Source organism: Carettochelys insculpta, chromosome 32 (assembly GCF_033958435.1).
Source record: "Carettochelys insculpta isolate YL-2023 chromosome 32, ASM3395843v1, whole genome shotgun sequence".
Classification (NCBI taxonomy): Eukaryota; Metazoa; Chordata; order Testudines; family Carettochelyidae; genus Carettochelys; species Carettochelys insculpta.
In genome coordinates, this window is record NC_134168.1 from 7,283,613 (window position 1) to 7,307,023 (window position 23,411).

General features: G+C 44.3%; 3 protein-coding genes across 3 annotated transcripts; all 3 read left to right on the forward strand.

The window, feature by feature from the left end:
* Nucleotides 1-220: 220 nt before the first annotated feature.
* On the forward strand, nt 221-1,168 carry LOC142004860 (olfactory receptor 6F1-like). Its single transcript, XM_074982541.1, has one exon. The coding sequence runs from the start codon at nt 221-223 to the stop codon at nt 1,166-1,168; it is 948 nt and encodes a 315-aa protein (XP_074838642.1).
* Nucleotides 1,169-8,509: 7,341 nt separating this feature from the next.
* LOC142004861 (olfactory receptor 6F1-like) lies at nt 8,510-9,454 on the forward strand. Its single transcript, XM_074982542.1, has one exon. It carries the CDS (start codon nt 8,510-8,512, stop codon nt 9,452-9,454), a length of 945 nt encoding a protein of 314 aa, XP_074838643.1.
* An 11,761-nt stretch (nt 9,455-21,215) lies between these two features.
* LOC142004862 (olfactory receptor 6F1-like) lies at nt 21,216-22,160 on the forward strand. The gene has a single exon (XM_074982543.1). It carries the CDS (start codon nt 21,216-21,218, stop codon nt 22,158-22,160), a length of 945 nt encoding a protein of 314 aa, XP_074838644.1.
* The last annotated feature ends 1,251 nt before the right edge of the window (nt 22,161-23,411 follow it).

A 23,411-nucleotide genomic window follows, 5' to 3' on the forward strand; every position in this document is an offset into this window, starting at 1 on the left:
CAATTCAGCAGGAGTTCTGGTCTCTTTGTTCTCTAATGTGGGAAGCGTAACCTTTAATTAGAAGCATCTTTCTTGGTTTATTGACAATTTCATTTTTCCAATGGAGAGATGTAGTCATACAAGTTTACCTAATTCAGTTTTCCACCAGTGAAAAAGGACTCAGAACCAGAATACGTACCGTCATCAATATTTGATGTTCTTCTTTTTGTAGATAAAGGTTATGGAGAAAGTAGCAGAGAGAAACCAAACACTCATCACAGAATTCATCATCGTAGGATTTGGAGAAGTCCCAGAATTACGGCCCCTTCTCATCCTCATGTTTCTTGTTATCTACATTGTGACATTGGCTGGAAACATCCTCATAATTGCTCTGGTTGTGGCTGATCGGCAACTTCACACCCCCATGTACTTCTTACTGTGGAACTTGGCCTGCTTGGAGACCTGCTTCTCCTCTGCAATTGTGCCCAGGCTGCTGAGCAGCCTCCTGACTGGGGACAGAACTGTTTCTATTAATGGCTGCACTGTGCAATTATATTTCTTTGGTGTCTTGTCAACCATAGAAAATATGATCCTCGCGGCCATGTCTTACGATCGGTATTTGGCAATATGCCATCCCCTCCATTATGCTGCTCTGATGAATGGCAAGGTTTGTGGCCAGCTGGTGGTAGCTTCCTGGATAAGTGGCTTTCTGAGTTGTGCCATAGTAAATGCTTATGTGTGGCAGTTAACGTTCTGTGATTCCAAGGAAATTGACCATTACTTCTGTGCATTTGTGCCAATGCTAAAGCTGGCTTGTACTGACACCCAGACTTTGCAACTGCTGGCATTTGTTGTTGCTGCTGTTGTGACACTTATCCCCTGTCTACTGACTCTAACATCCTATGCTTATATCATCGCCACTGTCCTGAAAATCCCTTCCACCGCTGGAAGGAAAAAGGCCTTTTCCAAATGCTCCTCTCACCTCACTGCAGTAGCTGTCTACTACGTCATAGTGTTTGCTGTTTCTGTAGTTCCAATAGTCAATGCTTCCAAGATACCAGAAAAAATATTCTCCGTCTTCTGCACAGTCCTGAATCCCATGATAAACCCTGTCATCTACTGCCTGCGAAACAAGGAGTTCAAGGAGTGCCTGAGAAAAGCTGTTTTTTATAAACTCTCTGCATTCTGAAATAGGGATAGAAACAGAATGCAATTTTTTATATATAATATCATGGAGGTGAACTGATCGAGTTTCTTAGACATTATCCTTAAGAACTACAAAAGCAATGGGAAGTCCAAGCTGAACAGATTTTTGGGGAATATGTTTACATAAACAAATATCCATTTTTTTCAGATGCAGTCTCTAAGGTGAGGATATAGACTACCACGGCTACCCCTCTGATACTTGAGAAATATGTTAGTCTTTTGTTCTTTCTTTCTTTCTCAGCTAAGCAGCCTCATAAAAGTCCAATATTTGATCAATAGGGTGTAATATGCCAAAGATTTGGGATTTTTTAAGGTACTAAAAGATGGATTCTTTTTGTGACACTACAGACTAACATGGCTCTCACTCTAAGATTATTTTGGCCCCAAATTGTCCTTCCTACCTTCCTTCCCTCCTTCCTGTCGCTCTGCTGCCATTGGGGAATTCATTTCTCATAAATTTAATACACATTTCTTTCTTCTCACTTTAATATTGTAAGAAACACATTTTAATGAAGCTAGTCTTATTTTTCCAGCCACCCTTTTCCATCTGCTCCGTTTTTTGGACTGAGTTCTGCAACGATTTAAATAAATCTCGAGCATTGTGAAAGTCCTCAACTCCCACTGAACACAATGGCCTTCAATACCCATGGACGAGGATCCTGTGTTGTCAATTACACCTCTGAAAACTAAGTGACAAAGATTCTATCGTTAGTTAGTGGAGAACTTTGATTGGACAGCGTAGCATGGTGATCTGTAACTAGGTAAATAACACAAGAAAGCTTGTGGAAGATGAGAATCTTATGGTCCTGCCATGCGGAGTTTCCACCTATTTAGACATCTTTTCAGGGTCAAGGTAACATGAAAATGTTAATACCTCCATCATTCCCAAGAGCAGTATGGACATTGTTATTGCTAGGTACATGAAAAAAACTATCTAATGCAAACGAAAATGGGAAGCGATTGTCTATGTAAGAGTACTGCAGACAGGGATCTAGGGGTCATAGTGTACCACAAACTAGATTTGAGTCAACAGTGTGATGCTGTTGGAAAAAAAAAAGAAAAAATCATTCTGGGATGCATTAAAAGGAGTGTTGTGGGCAAGACACGGGAAATTGTTTTTCTGCTTTATTCTCTGTGGATGAGGCCTCTGCTGGAGTATTATGTGATATTCTGGGCACCACATTTGCAGAAAGATGTGGAGAAATGGGAGAAGGTCCAGAGAAGAGCAACAAGAATGTTGAAAGTTCTAGAGAAGATAAGCTATGAAGGAAGACCAAAAATATTTGGTTTGCTTAGTTTAGAAAGGGGAAAACTGGGAGGGGATGTGATAGCAGATTTCAAGAGGTGAAAAGAATGTAACAATGGAGAGGGAGAAAAACAGTTCTTCTCAGCCTTGGAGGATAGGACAAGAGGCAATGGACTTAAATTACAGCAAAGGAGGTCTATATGGGGCATTGGTAAAAAATTCCTTACAGTCAGGGTGATTAAACTTTGGAATAAATTGCTGAGGGAGGTTGGAGAATTTCTATCACTGCACATATATAAGAGCAGGTTAGATAAACATGCATCTGAGATGGTCTAGACAGTGCCTGGTCTTGCTTTGAGGGTAGGGAACTGGACTCGATGATCTCTCAAGGTGCCTTCCAGTTGTAGGTTGCATCTACACTAACAAGTTCTTTTGAAATATTTTTGAAAAGAAGGGGGCTCTTTTGAAAGAGCCCATGGAACATCCACACACAAAAACCATTGTTTCAAAAGTAAATCAAAAGAATGTGGTGCTCCTTTCGAAATCACTCTTCCTTTCCCGTTTAAGGAATGAAGTCCCATGTTGAAAGCTTCTTTGGAAAGAAAACATGCGTAGATCCTCTCACGGGAACTTCTTTTGAAAAAAGAGTCTTCATTTTTGATTCCTGGCCCGTTCTTTGGAAAGAGAGGGGGCTGTATGAACGTACCCAACCCCCAATGAGGAAAGGGTGGGGTGCAGACCACATAAAGGGACTACCCACAGGGATATGCCTGCATGGAAGGGGACAGAGGATGGGGACCTAATGCCCACAGGGGGTTGGAGGGCGTGGGCCATGGGGCAGGGCTTGGTACTGACGGCCACCCTCTCTCTTCCCCCCATTACCACATCCATACCATCTGAGGGCTAGGACAGAATGTCACCATCCTTCGTCCCAGACAGCTGCCCTGGATCGCTGGACCATGACTACCTAAAAGTATCCCCACTGAGCAAGGGTCTTGCCCCCATGGACCTCGAGGTGGCTACCTCCCTCCAGTGCCAGGTGGAAATTATGGAGTGGTGGATATACTTCGAGGAGCTGGAGGCCACCTGGCACCAAGAGCCGTGGCAAGAATTTATGGACACGTTCACCAGGTTGGGGACGTCATTTGACGACCTGGTGAACCAGATGCCTACTCTCTCCACTTTCTCTGCTGCCCCACATGCTGTCCCACCTGCTCCCCATCCTGCCACCAACAACCGGGCTGAGGACATACCCCGGACGTACCTCCCCATCCTCCCAGCTCCCAGCTGGCCGCTCAGGGGACTCTGGACAAAGGGGGGTGGCTATCGACCAAAACACGGCGGGGGTCGCATCCATCCACCCTTCCCTGCAATGATGGGCCGACAGGCAGCCCATCCATGTACACCCCCATATGTACAGTGATCCCCCACATGAATGTAGTTGTACAAATTGTTGTTCCAACATCATAGTCCACCAGTTCGATTAATTAACAATGACTCACAGTTTTCTTTTCCCCAAACCCCTGAGTGATGTGTGCTTTTGTGGCGGGGGGAGGGGGGGCAGCATGTAGGTGATAGGTGAAGTGTGCAGGTGGTGGGGCAGTGTACAAGTGGCACTGCCTCTATTTTGCTGTCTCCCTTTCACTATTTCTTAGAATCATGAACTCTGTGATTTCATGGTCACTTTCTCCCAAGCTACCTGCCATTTTCAAATTCTCAATGGGTTCCTCTGTATTAGGTAATAAATAATAAGAATCATATATTGAAATTTCTACTGAGATTAGAAGTTCTGTATTTATAAATTTGTTTGGATTTTTCCCTTTTCCCCCATTGGTTTGCCTTTTGGGCCAATAATTTCCCTGTCTTCAGTATTTTCCCATTGGAATCAGTTGTTTTCCATGACTTCCCCTTGGAGACGAGTCATTATGGTTTACTACTACCATTGTCTTCTCTTCATATATAAATATTGACTTCGCTTCTTGCAATACTTGCAAATGGCCTCTCTGAGAAATATCAAGGGGAATTGCATCATTTGATAGGAATTACGTATCACCAGCCATGAGAGAGGTGAATTTCTGTGAAAGCGAATAATGATAAATTGCACCAAGAATCTCGAAAGAAGAAAGACAACCAGGTAGGAACCCAACCCTTCATTTACTGAGAACATTGAAGACTATCAATGGGCGAAGAGAACTGTAAATGTATTGCAAAGAAACTAATTATATATCAGGAAACCGGAAGGAAGTTTTAGTTTTCAGGTACAACCGACAACAGATCTTCAGGGCCAAATGTACAAATCTGATTTCGTACTCCTAGTAAGCCTCTTCTACTCTTACATCTTAGAGCACAGGCTGTTAATGATGGTTCATCAGTGTCCCCATGACCCCCAAGACAAATCTGAGTTGGGAAAGAAAAAAATATCAGCTTATTCCTCCCCCATGTCATAAAGAATCGAATTGATTGTAAATGCTGGACCTTCTCCAGTGGAACCACTTCCATTCTATACTGGTGAGGGGTCCGGAACTGGACACAATCCTGAAGATGTGACCATGCCAGCGCCCATGAGAGGGGATGAATCACTCCTCTAGATCTGCTGAAAATTGTCCTCCTAATGCAGCCCAGTAGGTCAGTCATCAAGCGTTCTATATAGCACCTGTATTACCCATTCCCAGCTGGTGGCAACCAGGGGTTAAAAACACGAGGCATGCCTATGCTAACCAACAGCCTCTCATGGAATCAGCCTGGAAGACTGTATGTATTTGTGAATTGTGTGAGCTCCTTGTACGTGCATGTTAGCCGGCGGCCAGGTAATGTGCGGTGAGGTACTCCCCTGGGTCCTAAACAACCCATTTTTTTACTGTTAGAGCAGGCAGCTCCTAGCACACTCACCCATGGCCAGGCTGTAGTAACCAAACGGTTAAAGTTCTTTTGTTGTGCCGGCTGTGTTGCAGTGACAAAAGGGTTAACAAAATAGTTAGGCTTGGATCTTAACTAGTTACAAGTTTATTTAACCTACAGTTATAAACGTGCGGTTACAAAAGGCTATTGTTTACTTCTTATATGCTAGCAAAGTACAGGTGTTAACAAGTTATGTTACAATCCAATACAAAGATATCTGTTACCATCTAACACAATGATATCTTGGCACTAGTTACAGAGCTCTAATTCTTTAGCTGTGCACAAAAAAAGTCAGAGACCTAGCATGGGTGTATCTTACCCTCTCTGCGTCTCTCGATACCAGCGTAGCCAAGCCGGATCGGTCACTCAATTCCGCGGAAAGACGAATACGAGGTTGGGCGTCCCCAGTTGTGGACCTCGGGAGGCAATCACCTGACCCGACCAGCAGGAAGTTGGTTGAATGCACTCAAAGTTAGAGTTCTGCTGGACTCATCTTTTATACCCCTTTTGGGTTACGTATTCTCTTTCTTATCTATGGTGCCAGATCATACTGGTCTGTCTTTGTGACGCCAGTTTGTTACAAGGGCATTTCTACTTAGTTTGCACTTGTAAGACAAGAGATAAACAATTTAGGAGTACAGGACATTCTTTTGTGCGGGCGGGGCACGTCCCCTTCTGGGTGATTGTGTGTGTATCATATTGATCAATGCCAGCTGGGGTGATTTCTTGAGGGTTCACCCCCCCTCTCATGTTGACAGTCTGGCCTGTTAGCCTTCTATCTGTACTTTCTGCTTCTCAGGGTCACGATAAGCCAGCATATCTGGGCCTCAATGAGGGCATCAAAGACTGTGCTGTCAGCAGCCATTTCCGTGCCCTGTGTGCTCCTCAGTGGGGGCGGAGAGGGGCAACGAGCAAGCTGGCTTGTAAGGGGGAGACTTTGTCTGGCTACTTTCCACCCCCTGATGCACCACAGTGCATTGTACTTTTTTAACCTCTCAATCTTATGACTCTTAAATATTTTTCAACAAAATTATGTCTGTACTTCCTCTTTCTGTGTTGATCATGATTTGCAATTTTGTGTTATATATTTATGTCCTGCCAGTGTCTGACTACAATTGCTCCTCCCAGAAGTATGTAAGAGAAAAGCTTGGAAGAGATTTCATACGTATTAGCTCTGATTCCTGTACTTTAAGGACAGGGATCTGCATGAAGGCTAACAGCATACTGGGGTGCATTAGGAGGAGCATTTCTAGCAGATCTAGATAAGTGATTATACCCTTTTCTTCTGCACTAGTGAGGCCGAATCTGGAGTATTGCACAGGTAGCCGTGTTAGTCTGTATCTTCAAGAACAAGAAGGAGTCCTGTGGCACCTTATAGACTACCAGAACTCCCCTCCCACACATACACATCTGATGATGCGGGTCTTTGCCCACAAAAGCTTATGCTCCAAAATCCCTGTGAGTCCAAAAGGTGCCAAAGGACTTCTTGTTGATCTGGAGTATTGTATCCTGTTCTGGGCACCCCGGTATTGAAAAAGGTGGATACATTGGAGCAGGTCCGGTGGAGGGCAAAGAACCTGATTCGGAGGCTGGAGCACATGACCTATGAGGCGAGGCTGAAAGATTTTGGATTATTTACTTTACAGAAGAGAAAAATGAGAAGCAGCTCGACTGCTGCCTTCAACTGGAGAAATCTAAAGATAATGGAGAGAGGCTGTTCTCAGCACTGACAGATGGCATAACAAGGAGCAGTGGTCTCAAATTGCAGAGGGGGAGGCATATTTTGGATGTTAGGAAACAAAAAAATCTCTTTCACCAGGAGGGTGGGGATGTTTAAAGATATCTCTATCTTACTACTTATATTATTTCGAGAAATAAACAATCTTTCACTCTTTCCTTGTCTTCGCTCTGTATTTTTACCTCATTCTGTCTATATAGCTCCTCTGTTAATGGACACCAAATCAGTTTGTTTTCTGCAGGAGCATTCTCACATCACAATAAAAATTGTTCTTATGTCTCTCTTGATGCATTTTCATTTTTATTTTTCTTATACTTTTTTTTCATGTGACTGGATTTTGGTCTTGGTTGCACAGGTGGAAAACCACATGAACCCGATACAATGCACACTTCTATAAGCGAGATTAACCGACAGCCCATGGTGTGGGTTTACGCTTTTGGGTTATGATCTGTCTCTGTCGGTTTTCTTACTGCATTAATCTAATGGTGCTAATTTTTCATTGAATGTGCTGGTATAGCTGTGTAGACCTTTATGGAATCCACAGCCTCGCTACTGTTTAACTGTGTTTTATGATGCATGTCTATACAGCATCTGGGCTGTCTAATCACCTGTTCTCATAGATCTGCAAATCCTACCTTTGACTGCGCTAGTTGTACTAAAAATGGCAGGATAGATTTGGTAGCCCAGACGAGCTACTCAAGTCTCAGATGACGAGAATTGAAAGAGACCTCAAGAGGTCACCTAGTCTATCTCCCTAGTCAAAGCAACACCAACCCCACCGAAATTGTCCCAGCCAGGTTTTTCTCAAGACTAGCCTTTAAGATTTCTAAGGATGGCAATTACATCAATTACCTAGGTCACGCATTCCTGTACTTCAGCGCCCTCTTAGGCTATGTTTACACTGCTCTTAAATATCTCCAGTGATGCAGATTCCACAACCTTCCTTGGCAATTTATGCCAGTTTTTAACCATCCTGACAGCTAGAAAGTTTTCCCTAATGTCCAAACTAAGCCTCCCTTGCTGCAGTTCAAGCCCATTTCTCTTCGCATTACCCTCAGAGGCCAAGGAGAACAGTTTTGCTCCCTCCTCCTCTTTGTAACCCTTTTTCAGGCACTTAAAAACTGTTATCATGTCCCCTGATACAGATGTTTCAATATTGCAGAATGTAAGTCTTTCTTTGCAGTTTAGTAGAGCTCGTGGAATTTGAAAGGAACACATTAGCAATTCAGCAGGAGTTCTGGGCTCCTGGTTCTCTCATACTGGAAGCTGAAGGTCTTATTTGCATGCCTTTTTCTTGGTTTATTGACTAGTTGAGTTTTCCAGTGGAAAGATGTAGTCATATACATTTGTCTAACTCAATTTTGAAACTGTCATATACACCTCACAACTGGGTTGCGTTCCCTGATCAATATTTAATATTCTTCTTTTCCTAGATAAATATTATGGAGAAAGTGAAAGGAAGAAACCAAACACTCATCACAGAATTCGTCATCCTAGGATTTGGGGAAGACCCAGAATTGCAGACCCTTCTGTTCCTCGTGTTTCTCATGATCTACATTGTGACTTTGGCTGGGAACTTCCTCATCATTGCACTGGTTACAGCTGATCGGCAACTACACACCCCCATGTACTTCTTACTGTGGAACTTGGCCTGCTTGGAGAGCTGCTTCTCCTCTGCAATTCTTCCCAGGCTGCTGACCAGCCTCCTGACTGGGGACAGAACTGTTTCTGTTAATGGTTGCAGGGTACAATTATATTTCTTTGCTGTTCTGTCAACTATTGAAAATATGATCCTCGCGGCCATGTCTTATGATCGATATTTGGCAATATGCCATCCCCTCCATTATGCTGCTCTGATGAATGGCAGGGTTTGTGGCCAGCTGGTGGCAGCTTCCTGGATAAGTGGCTTTCTTTTTTGTGCCATAGTAAATGGTTTCGTGTGGCAGTTAACGTTCTGTGAGTCGAAAGAAATTGACCATTACTTCTGTGAATTTGTGCCGATGATAAAGCTGGCCTGTACTGACACCCAGACTTTGCAACTGGTGGCATTTGTTGTTGCTGCTATTGTGACGCTTGTACCCTGTCTACTGACTCTGGCATCCTACGTTTGTATCATCACCACTGTCCTAAAAATCCCTTCCACTGCTGGAAGGAAAAAGGCCTTTTCCAAATGCTCCTCTCACCTCACTGTAGTGACAGTGTACTACGTGATAGTGTTTGCTGTCTATGTGGTTCCAATAATCAACCCTTCGAAGATATCAGAAAAAATATTCTCTGTCTTCTGCACAGTCCTGAATCCCCTGATCAACCCACTCATCTACTGCCTGCGAAACAAGGAGGTCAAGGAGTGCCTGAGAAAATCAGTTCATAAAATCTCTGCTTTCTGAAACAGGGATAGAACCAGAAAGCCAATTTTTTATATCAAATATCATGGAGATGAATTGACCTGGTTTCTTAGACATAATCCTTAAGAACTAGACAAGCAATGTGAACTCCAATCCGAACAGATTTTTGGGGAAGAAGCTTTCATTGACAAATATCCATTTTTTCAGATGCAGTCTTTAAGGTGTGGATACAGACTAACATGGCTACCCCTTTGATATTTGAGAAATACATTAGTACTTCTTTCTTTCTTTCTTTCTTTGCTAAGCAACCTCATAAAAGTCCAATATTTGATCAATAGGGTATAATATGCCAAAGACTTGGGATTTTTTAAGGTATTTCAAGATGGATTGTTTTTTTGTGACACTACAGACTAACATGGCTCTCATTCTAAGTCTATTTTGGTCCCAAGTTATCCTTCCTTCCTTCCTTTCTTCCTTCCTTCCTGTCACTCTGCTGCCATTTGGGGAATTAATTTCTCATAAATTTAATACACATTTCTTTCTTCTCACTTTAATATTGTAAGAAACACAATTTTAATGAAGCTAGTCTTATTTTTCCAGACACCCTTTTTCATCTACTCCGTTTTTCTGCCTAAGTTCTGCAAGAATTTTAATAAATCTCGAGCATTGTGAAACTCCTCAACTCCTACGGAATCCAATGGCCTTCATTCCCCATGGACAAGGATCCTGTGTTGTCAATTACACCTCTGAAATCTAAGTGACAAAGATTACATCATTAGTTAGTGGAGAACTTTGATTGGACAACATAGCATGGTGATCTGTAACTAAGTAAATAACAAAAGAAAGCTTGTGGACGATCAGAGTCTTATGGTCCTGCCATGCAAAATTTGTGCCTATTTAGACATCATTTCAGGGTCAAGGTAACATGAAAATGTTCAAACCTCCATCATTTCCAAGAGCAGTATGGATGTTGATATTGCTAGGCACATGAAAACAAAATATGTAATGGAAATGAGAATGGGAAGCGATTGTCTATGTAGGAGTACTTCAGAAAGGGATCTAGGGGTCATAGTGTACCACAAAGTAGCTTTGAGTCAACAGTGTGATGCTGTTGGAAAAAAAAGCAAAACTCATTCTGGAATGCATTAACAGAGAGTTGTGAGCAAGTAATGAGAAATCATTCTTCTGCCTTATTCTCTGTGGATGAGGCCTCTACTGAAGTATTATCTGATATTCTGGGCAGCACATTTGCAGAAAGATGTGGAGAAATGGGAGAAGGTCCAGAGAAGAGCAACAAGAATTTTGAAAGGTCCAATGAACATGAGCTATGAGTAGTAGTAGTAGTAGGCATCCTTCAGTCTGCATAGACTATGGATCGCACCCTTTAAAGTTTCAATTGAGGACTTCATTTGAAGCATCTATTGTGACTATGAAGACCCACACAAGAGTGACAGTCCTTGCTGCATCTCTTGCAGATGTAGTGGGTTTCTGGCAAGTCCTTATTGTGCTTTCTCTGTGCTCGCTTCTCCTCTGCTAGCTGTCTGATCTTCATCTCGCCCTTCTGAAGTTCCTTGTGTAACCCCTGCCTCCATCTGCTGCGGTCATTGGCTCATTCTTCCCAGGTGTCCAGCTCAATGTCTACCTCTCTGAAGTCTCTCTTGCAGACATCTTTCTAGCGCAACTGGGGGTGTCCGGGAGGTCTTTTGCCAGAGGGTAGCTCACCATACAGGATGTCTTTTGGAATCCTTCCATCATTCATCCTGTGGACGTGGCCAAGCCAGCGGAGTCGACGCTGCCTGACGAGGGTGTGCATAGTTGGGATTCCAGCTTGCTCGAGGACGGCGGTGTTGGTCACTCTGTCGTTCCATGATATTCCAAGGATGCGCCTGAGGCAGCGCAAGTGGAAGACGTTCAGCCTCTTTTCCTAGCGGGCATACAAGGTCCAAGTCTCGCTGCCATAAAGGAGGGTGCTGAGGATGCAGGCTCTGTAAACTTGCATTTTGGTGTGAGTGTACAGCTTGTTGTTATTCCACACTCTCTTGCTGAGTCTGGACAGAGTTGTGGCCGCTTTTGCGATCCTCCTATTTAGCTCAGCGTCCAATGATAGGGTGTCAGTGATGGTGGACCTGAGGTAAACGAACTCGTGGATGACCTCTAACGTATAGTTGTCAATGCTGATTGATGGAGATTCAGCAACATCCTGACCGAGTACGTTTGTCTTCTTTAGGCTGACGGTGAGCCCAAAGTCCTTGCACGCTTTGGAGAACTGATCCAGCAGTTTTTGAAGCTGGTCTTCTGTGTGAGACACTACAGCAGCATCGTCTGAGAAGAGCATGTCTCTGATGAGGACTTCTCGCACCTTAGACTTAGCTTTCAGCCTTGCAAGGTTAAACAGTCTCCCATCAGATCTTGTGTGCAGCAAGATGCCCTCTGTTGAAGATCCAAAGGCATGCTTCAGGAGGAGTGTGAAGAAGATCCCAAACAGTGTCGGAGCAAGCACGCATCCTTGTTTGACGCCGCTCCTGATTCTGAAAGCATCCGATAATGCGCCGTCATATTGGATGGTTCCTCTCATGTCTTCGTGGAATGACTGGATCATCTTGAGTAACCATGGAGGACAGCCTATCTTGTGGAGCAGTTTGAACAGACCATCCCTGCTGACCAAGTGAAAGGCCTTGGTCAGGTCAATGAAGGCTATGTAGAGTGGCTTTCTCTGCTCCCTGCACTTCTCCAGCAGCTGTCTTAGAGAGAAGACCATGTCAACGGTAGACCTCTCTGCGCGGAATCCGCACTGCGATTCGGGGTACACCCTCTCAGCAATCTTCTGGAGTCTGCCGAGGATGACGCGAGAGAACAGTTTACCAGTGACGCTTAGGAGGTAGATTACACGGTAGTTGTTGCAGTCACTTCTGTCTCCTTTGTTCTTATACAAGGTTATAATGTTAGCGTCGCGCATATCCTGTGGAACCTCACCCTCTTTCCAGCGCAGGCACAGTAGCTCATGTAGGGGTTCCAGGAATGTGCCTGTGGCACATTTGATTACCTCCGGTGGTATACCATCCTGGCCAGGGGCCTTTCCTGCTGCAATGCTGTCGATGGCTCTCTTCAGTTCATCCACAGTCGGTTCTTGATCCAGTTCGTCCATTACTGGTAGGAGCTTGACAGCATCGAGGGCTGCGTCAACCACAATGTTCTTGCGTGAGTACAGCTCGGAGTAGTGCTCAACCCAGCGCTCCATCTGTTTGGTTTTGTCAGCCATGACTTCACCAGATTTGGATTTCAGAGGTGCCATCTTGTTCTGGGTGGGTCCTAATGCCTTCCTCATACCCTCGTACATTCCTCTGAGATTACCAAAGTCGGCACAGGTCTGGATGCTGCTGCATAGCTGGAGCCAGTGGTTGTTGGCACAGCACCTGGCTGTCTGCTGTACAGTTCTTCTGGCCTTTCTAAGTGCTTGCTGGGTACTCTGGCTCGGTGAGCATTTGTACTCCAGGAGTGCAGCGTGCTTCTTTTCAATGACTAGAATCATCTCATCAGAGTTAGCTTCGAACCAGTCGTTTGTGTTTCTAGCTCTTCTTCAAAAAACCGACAAGGCCATGTTGTAAACTGTATCCCTCAGATGTTGTCATTTGGATGTCGCATCGGCATCCCCAGGGCCGCTGCGCAGATTTTCCTGGAGGGTCTCTCTGAACTTTTCAGCTTTCTCCGAGTTTGCCGTCTTTCTGGCGTCAATGCGGGGCCTTCCAGCAGGTTTACAGCAGTACAGCTTCTTGGGTCTCAGCTTGAGCTTCGAGCAAACTAGCGAGTGATCTGTATCACAGTCAGCACTATGATAGCTGTGTGTCAGAAGGATGTTTTTGAGGTTTTTACACCTAGTGATGACCACATCTAGTTGATGCCAGTGCTTCGAGCGTGGGTGTCTCCACGACACTCTGTGCTGTGGCTTCGTTGGGAAGAATGTGTTTGTTATGCACAGATTGTGGTACGTGCACAGTTCAAGGAGACGCTGTCCATTGTCATTCATTTTTCCCACACCGAAGTGTCCTAAGCAGGAAGGCCATGAGGCCCAATCAGATCCAACTCTTGCCTTGAAGTCACCCAAGATGCACAGTTGTTCACGAGCAGGTATTTGTGCTACAGCAGCACTAAGCACGTCATAGAATTTGTCTTTTACTTCTGGTGTGGCGTACAGGGTTGGAACATAAGCGCTGATCAGGTGGACAGGACCGGTGCAAGTTTGAAGCGTGATCTGAAGAAGTCTTTCTGATCCGCCCATGACTAAATCCACCATCTGGGATGGTGCAGACAGTGCCTGGTCTTGCTGTGAGGGTATGGGACTGGATTTGATGATCTCTGGAGGTGCCTTCCAGTTCTAGGTTGCATCTACACTAGTAAGTTCTTTTGAAAGATTTTTGAAAAGAAGGGGGCTCTTTTGAAAGAGCCCACGGAGCGTCCACACATAAAAAGCATTCTTTCAAAAGTAAAACAAAAGAATGTGGTGCTCCTTACGAAATCACTCGTCCTTTCCCGTTTCAGGAATGGTGTCCCCTTTTGAAAGCTTCTTTGGAAAGAAAATATGGGTAGATGCTCTGAGGGGAACTTCTTTTGAAAGAAGAGTCTTCATTTTTGATTCTTAGCCCATTCTTTGGGAAGAACGGGGGCTGTATGAACGCACCCAGCCCCCAGGAAGAAAAGGCGGGGTGCAGACAACATAAAGAGACTGCCCAAAGGGATATGCCTGCACGGAAGGGGAAAGGGAATGGGGACATAATGCCTACAGGGGGGTGGAGGGCGTTGACCATGGGGCAGGGCTTGCTACTCACAGCCACCCTCTCTCTTCCCCCATTACCACACCCATACCATCTGAAGGCTAGGACAGAATGTCACCATCCTTTGTACAAGGCAGCTGCCCTATATCCCTGCACCATGATTACCTGAAGGTACCCCCAATAGGGCCAGGGTCTTGCACCCATGGAGCCGAGGTGGCCACCTCCCTCCAGTACCAGGTGGAAATTATGGAGTGTCAGCTCCACTTCGCGGAGGTGGAGGCCACCTGGCACCAGGAGACCTTGCAGGACTTTATGGACACTTCCACCAGGGTGGGGACCTCATTTGAAGACCTGGTGGATCAGATAACCCCCCATTCTCCCTGCTGCCCCTTGCTGTCCCACCTGCTCCCCAACCTGCCGCCAACAACGAGGCTGAGGACATGACCTGGACATATCTCCCCATCCTCCCAGCTCCCAGCTGGCAACTCAGGGGACTCCAGACAAGAGGGGGTGGCTATCAACCCAGACACGGTAGAGGTCACATCCATCCACCCCTTCCCTGCAGTGATGGGCTGACAGGCAGCCCATTCATGTGCCCCCCCTTGTGTATAGTGATCCCCCCCATGAATATAGTTGTGCAAATAGTTGTTCCAATGTCATAGTCCACCAGTTCGATTAATTAACCATGAGACTTTGGATTTTTTAAGGTGCTACAAGATGGATTGTTTTTTGTGACACTACAGACTGACATGGCTCTCACTCTAAGATTATTTTGGCCACAAGTTGTCCTTCCTTCCTTCCTGTCACTCTGCTGCCATTGAGGCATTCATTTTTCATAAATTTAATGCACATTTCTTTCTTCTCATCTTAATATTGTGAGAAACACATTCTAATGAAGCTAGTCTTATTTTTCCAGACAACCTTTTCCACCTGCTCCGTTTTTCTTCCTGAGTTCTGCAAGGATTTAAATAAATCTCGAGCATTGTGAAAGTCCTCAACTCCCACTGAACACAATGGCCTTCTTTCCCCATGGACGAGGATCCTTTCTTGTCAACTACACCCCTGAAAACTAGGTGACAAACATTGCATCATTAGTTAGTGGAGAACTTTGATTGGACAGTGAAGCACGGTGATCTGTAACTAGGTAAATAACACAAGAAAGCTTGTGGAAGAACAGAGTCTTATGGTCCTGCCATGAGGAGTTGCCACCTATTTAGACATCTTTTCAGGGTCAAGGTAACATGAAAATGTTCATAACTCCATCATTCCCAAGTGCAGTATGGAGGTTGATATTACTATGTACATGAGAACAAAATATCTAGTGCAAATGAGAATGGGAAGCGATTGTCTATGTCGGGGTACCTCAGAAAGGGATCTAGGGGTTATAGTGTACCACAAACTAGCTTTGAGTCAACAGTGTGATGCTGTTGGGAAAAAAAAGCAAAACTCATTCTGGAATGCATTAACAGAGTGTTATGAGAAATCGTTCTTCTGCTTTATTGTCTGTGGATGAGGCCTCAGCTGGAGTATTTTGTGATGTTCTGGGCACCACATTTGCAGGAAGATGTGGAGAAATGGGAGAAGATCCAGAGAAGAGGAACAGGAATGTTGAAAGGTCTATAGAATATGAGCTATGAAGGAAGACCAAAAATATTTGGTTTGCTTAGTTTAGAAAAGGGAAACCTGGGAGTGGATGTGATAGCAGATTTCAAGGGCCTAAAAGAATGTAATATCAGATATTTAAGAGCAGGTTAGATGAACATGCATGGGGGATGGTCTAGACAGTGCCTGGTGTTGCTGTGAGGGTAGGGGATTGGACCCGATGATCTCTCGAGTTGCCTTGCAGTTCTAGGCTGCATCTACACTGCTAAGTTCTTCAGAAAGATTTTTGAAAAGAAGGGGGCTCTTTTGAAAGAGCCCATGGAGCATGCACACACAAAAAACATTCTTTCAAAAGTAAATTGAAGAATGTGGTGCTCCTTTCAAAATCACTCTTCCTTTCCCATTTCAGGAATGGTGTCACCTTTTGAAATCTTATTTGGAAAGAAAACACATGGAGATGCTCCGACAGGCACTTCTTTTGAAAGAAGAGTCTTCATTTTTGATTCTTGGCCCGTTCTTTGGAAAGAGAGGGGGCTGTATGAACTTTCTCAGCCCCCAAAGAGGAAGGGGTGGGGTGCAGACAACATAAAGAGGCTGCCCACAGCAATACGCCTCCATGGAAGGGGAAAGGGGATGGGGACCGACTGCCCAAAGGGGGGTGGAGGGCGTGGGCCATGGGACAGGGCTTGGTACCCATGGCCACCCTCTCTCTTCCCCCCATTACCACATCAATACGATCTGAAGGCTAGGACAGAATGTCATCATCCTTTGTCCAAGGCAGCTACCCTGGATCCCCGGATCATGACTACCTGAAGGACCCCCACTGGGGTCAGGGTCTATCCCCCATAGACCCCGAGGTGGCCACCTCCCTCCAGCGCCAGGTGGAAATTATGGAGTGGTGGCTCCACTTCGAGGACCTGGAAGCCCGCTAAAAAAGCAGTGGGACCCCTGGATGATAGAGATATAAAAGGAGCAATCAAGAAAGATGATTCCATTGCAGAGAAACTAAATGATTTCTTTCCTTCTATCTTCACGGCTGAGGATATTACAGAGGTTCCCAAATCTGAGCCCTCCTTTGTAGGTGACAAACCTGAGGAACTGTCTCAGATTGAAGTGTCAATAGAAGAGGTTTTGGAACTAACTGATAAGCTAAACAGTAGCAAGTCTCCAGGACCAGATGGTATTCACCAAAAGGTTCTCCAATGTGAAATTGCAGAGCTATTAATGGTGGAGGTCGCATCCATCCACCCCTTCCCTGGAGTGATGAGCCGACAGAAAGCCCATCCATGTGCCCCCCCATATGCATAGTGATCCCCCACATGAATATAGTTGTGCAAATTGTTGTTCCAATATCACAGTCCATCAGTTCGATTAGTTAACAATGAGTTACAGTTTTATTTTCCCCAAACTCCTGAGTGATGTGTGCTTTTGCGGCGGGGGGGCGGGCAGTATGCAGGTGGTAGGTGAAGTGTGCAGGTTGTGGGGCAGTGTGCAAGTGGCACTGCCTCTATTTTGCGGTCTCCCTTTCACTATTTCTTAGAATCATGAACTCTGTGATTTCATGATCACTTTCTCCCAAGCTACCTGCCATTTTCAAATTCTCAATGAGTTCCTCTGTATTAGTTAATACATAATGGCTACGTCTACACGTGAAGCCTACATCAAAGTAGCCTATTTCGATGTGGCGACATCGAAATAGGGTATTTCGATGAATAACATCTACACGTCCTCCAGGGCTGGCAACGTCGATGTTCAACATCGACGTTGCACAGCACCACATCGAAATAGGCGCTGCGAGGGAACGTCTACACGCCACAGTAGCACACATCAAAATAAGGGTGCCAAGCACAGCTGCAGACAGGGTCACAGGGCGGACTCAACAGCCAGCCGCTCCCTTAAAGGGCCCCTCCCAGACACACTTGCACTAAACAGCACAAGATCCACAGAGCCGACAACGAGTTGCAGACCCTTTGCATGCAGCATGAATCCTCCACTGCAGCAGCAGCAGCCAGAAGCCCTGGGCTAAAGGCTGCTGCACACGGTGACCATAGAGCCCCGCACGGGCTGGAGAGACAGCGTCTCTCAACCCCCCAGCTGATGGATGCCATGGAGGACCCCACAATTTCGACGTGGCGGGACACGGATCATCTACACGGTCCCTACTTCGACGTTGAACGTCGAATTAGGGCGCTATTCCGATCCCCTCATGAGGTTAGCGACTTCAACGTCTCGCCGCCTAACGTCGAAGTTAACTTCGAAATGGCGCCCAACGCGTGTCGCCGCGACGGGTGCTATTTCGAAGTTAGTGCCGCTACTTCGAAGTAGCGTGCACGTGTAGACACAGCCAATAAGAATCATATATTGAAATTTCTACTGAGATTAGAAGTTCTGTATTTTTAAATTTGTTTGGATTTTTCCCTTTTCCCCCCTTGGTTTGCCTTTTAGGCCAATAATTTCCCTGTCTTCAGTATTTTCCCATTGGAATCAGTTGTTTTCCATGACTTCCCCCTTGAGACTAGTCATTATGGTTTATTAGTACCATTGCCTTCTCTTCACTATAAATATAAACTTTGCTTTTTGCAATAGTTGCAAATTGCCTCGAGCAGAAATATCAATGGGAACTGCATTATTTCATAGGAATTATATATCACCAGCCATGAGACAGGTGAATTTCTGTGAAAGCGAATAATGACAAATTACACCAAGAAACTTGAAAGAAGAAAGACAACCAGGTAGGAACCCAACCCTTCATTTACTGAGAACATTGAAGACTGTCAATGGGCGAAGAGAACTGGAAACGTATTGCAAAGAAAATAATTATATCTCAGGAAGCCCGAAAGAAGTTTTAGGTTTCAGGGGCAACCGACAATAGATTTTCAGGGCGAAATGTACAAATCTGATTTCGTACTCCTAGTAAGCCTCTTTTACTCTTACATCTTGGAGCACAGACTGTTCATTACAATTCGTCAGTGTCCCCATGACCCCCAAGACTTTCTGATTTGGGAAAGAAATAAAACATCAGCTTAATCCTCCCCCAAGTCATAAAGAATTGAATCGCTTGTAAATGTTTTACCTTCTCCAGTGGAACCACATCCTTTCCGTACTGGTGAGGGGTCCGGAACTAGACACAATCCTGCAGAAGTGGCCAAGCCAGTGCCCAGGAGAAGGGAATAATCATCCCCCTATTTCTACTGAAAATGGTCCTCCTAATGCAGCCCAGTAGGTTAATCATCAAGCCTTCTATATAGCACCTGTATCACCCCTTCCCAGCTGGTGGCAACCAAAGGTTAAAAACATGAGGCATGCCAATCCTGACCAACAGCCGCTAATGGAATCAGCCTGGAAGACTGTATGTATTTGTGAATTGTGTGAGCTGCTTGTACGTGCGTTGTGCTTTTTCAACCTCTCAATTTGATGACTCTTAAATATTTTTAAACAAAATTATGTCCGTACTTCTTCTTTCTGTGTTGATCATGATTTGCAATTTTGTGTTATACATTTATGTCCTGCCAGTGTCAGACTACAATTGCTCCTTACAGAAGTATGTAGTAGAAAAGCTTGGAGGGGATTCCATACGTATCGGCTCTGATACCCGTAGTTTAGTGACAGGAAGCTGCATGAATGCTAACAGCATATTTGGGTGCATTAGGAGGAGCATTTTTAGCAGATCTAGATAAGTGATTATACCCCTTTCTTCTGCACTAATGAGGCCGCATCTGGACTATTGCAGAGGTAGCCGTGTTAGTCTGTATCTTCAAGAAGAAGAGGAGTACTGTGGCACCTTATAGACTACCAGAACTCCCCTCCCACACATACACCTCTGACAAAGCGGGTCTTTGCCCACAAAAGCTTATGCTCCAAAATCCCTGTGAGTCCAAAAGGTGCCAAAGGACTTCTTGTTGATCTGGAGTATTGTATCCTGTTCTGGGCACGCTGGTATTAAAAAATGTGGATACATTGGAGCAGGTCCGGTGGAGGGCAACCAACCTGATTAGGAGGGTGGATCACATGACCTATGAGCCGAGGCCGAAAGGTTTTGGATTATTTACTTTACAGAAGAGAAGAATGAGAAGCAGTTCGACTGCTGCCTTCAACTTATGAAATGGAGAAAACTAAAGATAATGGAGAGAGGCTCTTCTCAGTAGTGAGATGGCATAACAAGGAGCAGTGTTCTCGAATTACAGAGGGGGAGTCATAGGTTGGATATTAGGAAACAACAAAAAAAAAAAAACTATTTCACCAAGAGGGCTGGGAAGCACTGAAATGCATTATGTCTCTCTCGATGCGTTTTCATATTTATTTTTCCTTCACTTTTTTTCATGTGACTGTATTTTTTTCTTGGTTGCCCTGGTGTAAAACCACATGAAGCTGATACAACGCACTTATATAAGTGACATAAGCTGACAGCCCATGGTGTGGTTTTACATTTTTGGTTTTTGATCTGTCTCTGTAGGTATTATATCTGCATCAATCTAATGGTGCTAATTTTTGTTTGAATGTGCTGGTACAGCTGTGTAGACCTTTATACCATCCACAGCCTCGCTACTGTTTAATTGTGTTTTATGGTGCTTGTCTATACAGCATCTGGGTTGTGTAATCCCCTGTTTTGGTAGATCTGCAAATCCTACCTTTCATTGCGCTAGTTATTCTAATAATGGCAGGATAGCTTTGATAGCCCAGAGGTGCTGCTCAAGTCTCAGATGATGAGAATTAAAAGAGACCTCAAGAGGTCACCTAGTCTATCTCCGTGCTCAAAGTAACACCAACCCCACGTAAATTGTCCCAGCCAGTTTTTTCTCAAGACCGGCCTTTAATATTTCTAAGGATGGCGATTACATCAACTACTGAGGTCACGCATTCCTGTACTTCAGCGCCCTCTTAGGCTATGTCTACACTGCTCTGAAATATCTCCAGTGATGCAGATTCCACAACCTTCCTTGGCAATTTATGCCAGTTTTTAACCATCCTGACAGTTAGAAAGTTTTTCCTAAAGTCCAAGCTAAACCTCCCTTGCTGCAGTTCAAGCCCATTTCTCTTTGCATTACCCTCAGAGGCCAAGGAGAACATTTTTGCTCCCTCCTCCTCTTTGTAACCCTCTTTTAGGCACTTGAAAACCGTTACAATGTCCCCTGATACAGATGTTTCAAGACTGCAGCCTACAAGTCTTTCTTTGCAGTTTAGTAGAGCTCGTGGAATTTGAAAGGAAAATATCAGCAATTCAGCAGGAGTTCTGGGCTCCTGGTTCCCTGATACTGGAAGCTGAACTTATGTGAATGCCTCTTTCTTGGTGTATTGACAATTTAATTTTTGCAGTGGAGATATGTAGTCATACAAGTTTATCTAACTCAGTTTTGCAACAGGCAAATATATCTCACAACTGGATTGCGTTCCCTGATCAATATTTAATATTCTTCTTTTCCTAGATAAATATTATGGAGAAAGTGAAAGGAAGAAACCAAACACTCATCACAGAATTCATCATCGTAGGATTTGGGGAAGAACCAGAATTGCAGACCCTTCTGTTCCTCGTGTTTCTCATGATCTACATTGTGACTTTGGCTGGGAACTTACTCATCATTGCGCTGGTTACAGCTGATCGGCAACTTCACACCCCCATGTACTTCTTACTGGGGAACTTGGCCTGCTTGGAAACCTGCTTCTCCACTGCAATTCTGCCCAGGTTTCTGAGCAGCCTCCTGACTGGGGACAGAGCTGTTTCTCTTAATGGCTGCATGGTGCAATTATATTTGTTTGGTGTTTTGTCAGCTACTGAAAATATGATCCTTGCGGCCATGTCTTACGATCGGTATTTGGCGATATGCCATCCCCTCCATTACGCTGCTTTGATGAATGGCAAGGTTTGTGGCCAGCTGGTGGCAGCTTCCTGGATAATTGGCTTTCTTTTTTGTGCCATAGTAAATGCTTTCATATGGCAGTTAACGTTCTGTGATTCCAAGGAAATTGACCATTACTTCTGTGAATTTGTGCCAATGATAAAGCTGGCCTGTACTGACACCCAGACATTGCAACTGGTGGCGTTTGTTCTCGCTGCTATTGTGACACTTGTACCCTGTCTACTGACTCTGGCATCTTATGTTTGTATCATCATCACCGTCCTGAAAATCCCTTCCACCGCTGGAAGGAAAAAGGCCTTTTCCAAATGCTCCTCTCACCTCACTGTAGTGACAGTGTACTATGTGATAGTGTTTGCTGTCTATGTGGTTCCAATAATCAACGCTTCGAAGAAATCAGAAAAAATATTCTCTGTCTTCTGCACAGTCCTGAATCCCCTGATCAACCCAATCATCTACTGCCTGAGAAACAAGGAGGTCAAGGAGTGCCTGAGAAAAGCTGTTCGTAAACTCTCCGCTTTCTGAAACAAGGACAGAATCAGAAAGCCAATGTTTTATATATAATATAATGGAGATGAATTGACCTAGTTTCTTAGACATAATCCTTAAGAAAAAGACAAGCAATGTGAAGTCCAATCCGAACAGATTTTTGGGGAATAAGCTTTCATTGACAAATATCCATTTTTTCAGGTGCGGATACAGAATGACATGTCTACCCCTCTGATACTTGAGAAATACATTAGTCTTTCATTCTTTCTTTCTTTCTGTCTTTCTTTCTAAGCTAACTGCCTCATAAAAGTCCAATATTTGATCAATAGGGTATAATATAACAAAGACTTGGGATTTTTAAGGTACTTCAAGATGGACTGTTTTTTGTGACACTACAGAGTAACATGGCTCTCACTCTAAGATTATTGTGGCCTTAAGTCATCCTTCCTAACTTCCTGTCACTCTGCTGCCATAGGGGAATTCATTTCTCGTAAATTTAACACACATTTCTTTCTTATCATCTTAATATTGTAAGGAACACATTTCTGATGAAGCTAGTCTTATTTTTCCAGACAACCTTTTCCATCTGCTCCGTTTTTCTGCCTGAGTTCTGCAAAGATTTGAATAAATCTTGAGCATTGTGTAACTCCTCAACTCCTACTGAACCCAACAGCCTTCGTTCCCCATGGACGAGGATCCTGTGTTGTCAATCACATCTCTGAAATCTAAGTGACAAAGAATGCATCATTAGTTAGTGGAGAACTTTGATTCTACAGTGTAGCATGGTGATCTGTAACTAGGTAAATAACACAAGAAAGCGTGTGGAAGATGAGAGTCTTATGGTCCTGCCATGCGGAGTTTCCACCTATTTAGACATCTTTTCAGGGTCAAGGTAACATGAAAATGTTCAGACCTCCATCATTTCCAAGAGCAGTATTGATATTGCTAGGGAAATGAAAACAGAATCTCTAATATAAATGAGAATGGAAAGAGATTGTCCATATAGGAGTGCTTCAGAAATGGATCTAGGGGTCTTAGTGTACCAAAAACTAGCTTTGAGTCAACAGTGTGATGCTGTTGGAAAAAATAGCAAACATCACTCTGGAATGCATTAACACAGAGTTGTGAACAAGAAATGAGAAATCGTTCTGATTTATTATCAGTGGATGAGACCTCAACTGGATTATTATGTGATATTGTGGGCACCACATTTCCAGAAAGATGTGGAGAAATGGGAGATGGTCCAGAGAAGAGCAACAAGAATGTTGAAAGGTCCAGAGAACGTGA

Excerpts from the sequence above, each read along its gene's own strand:
- LOC142004861 (XM_074982542.1), top strand. The coding sequence starts at position 8,510 with ATGGAGAAAGTGAAAGGAAGAAACCAAACACTCATCACAGAATTCGTC.
- LOC142004862 (XM_074982543.1), top strand. The coding sequence starts at position 21,216 with ATGGAGAAAGTGAAAGGAAGAAACCAAACACTCATCACAGAATTCATC.
- LOC142004860 (XM_074982541.1), top strand. The coding sequence starts at position 221 with ATGGAGAAAGTAGCAGAGAGAAACCAAACACTCATCACAGAATTCATC.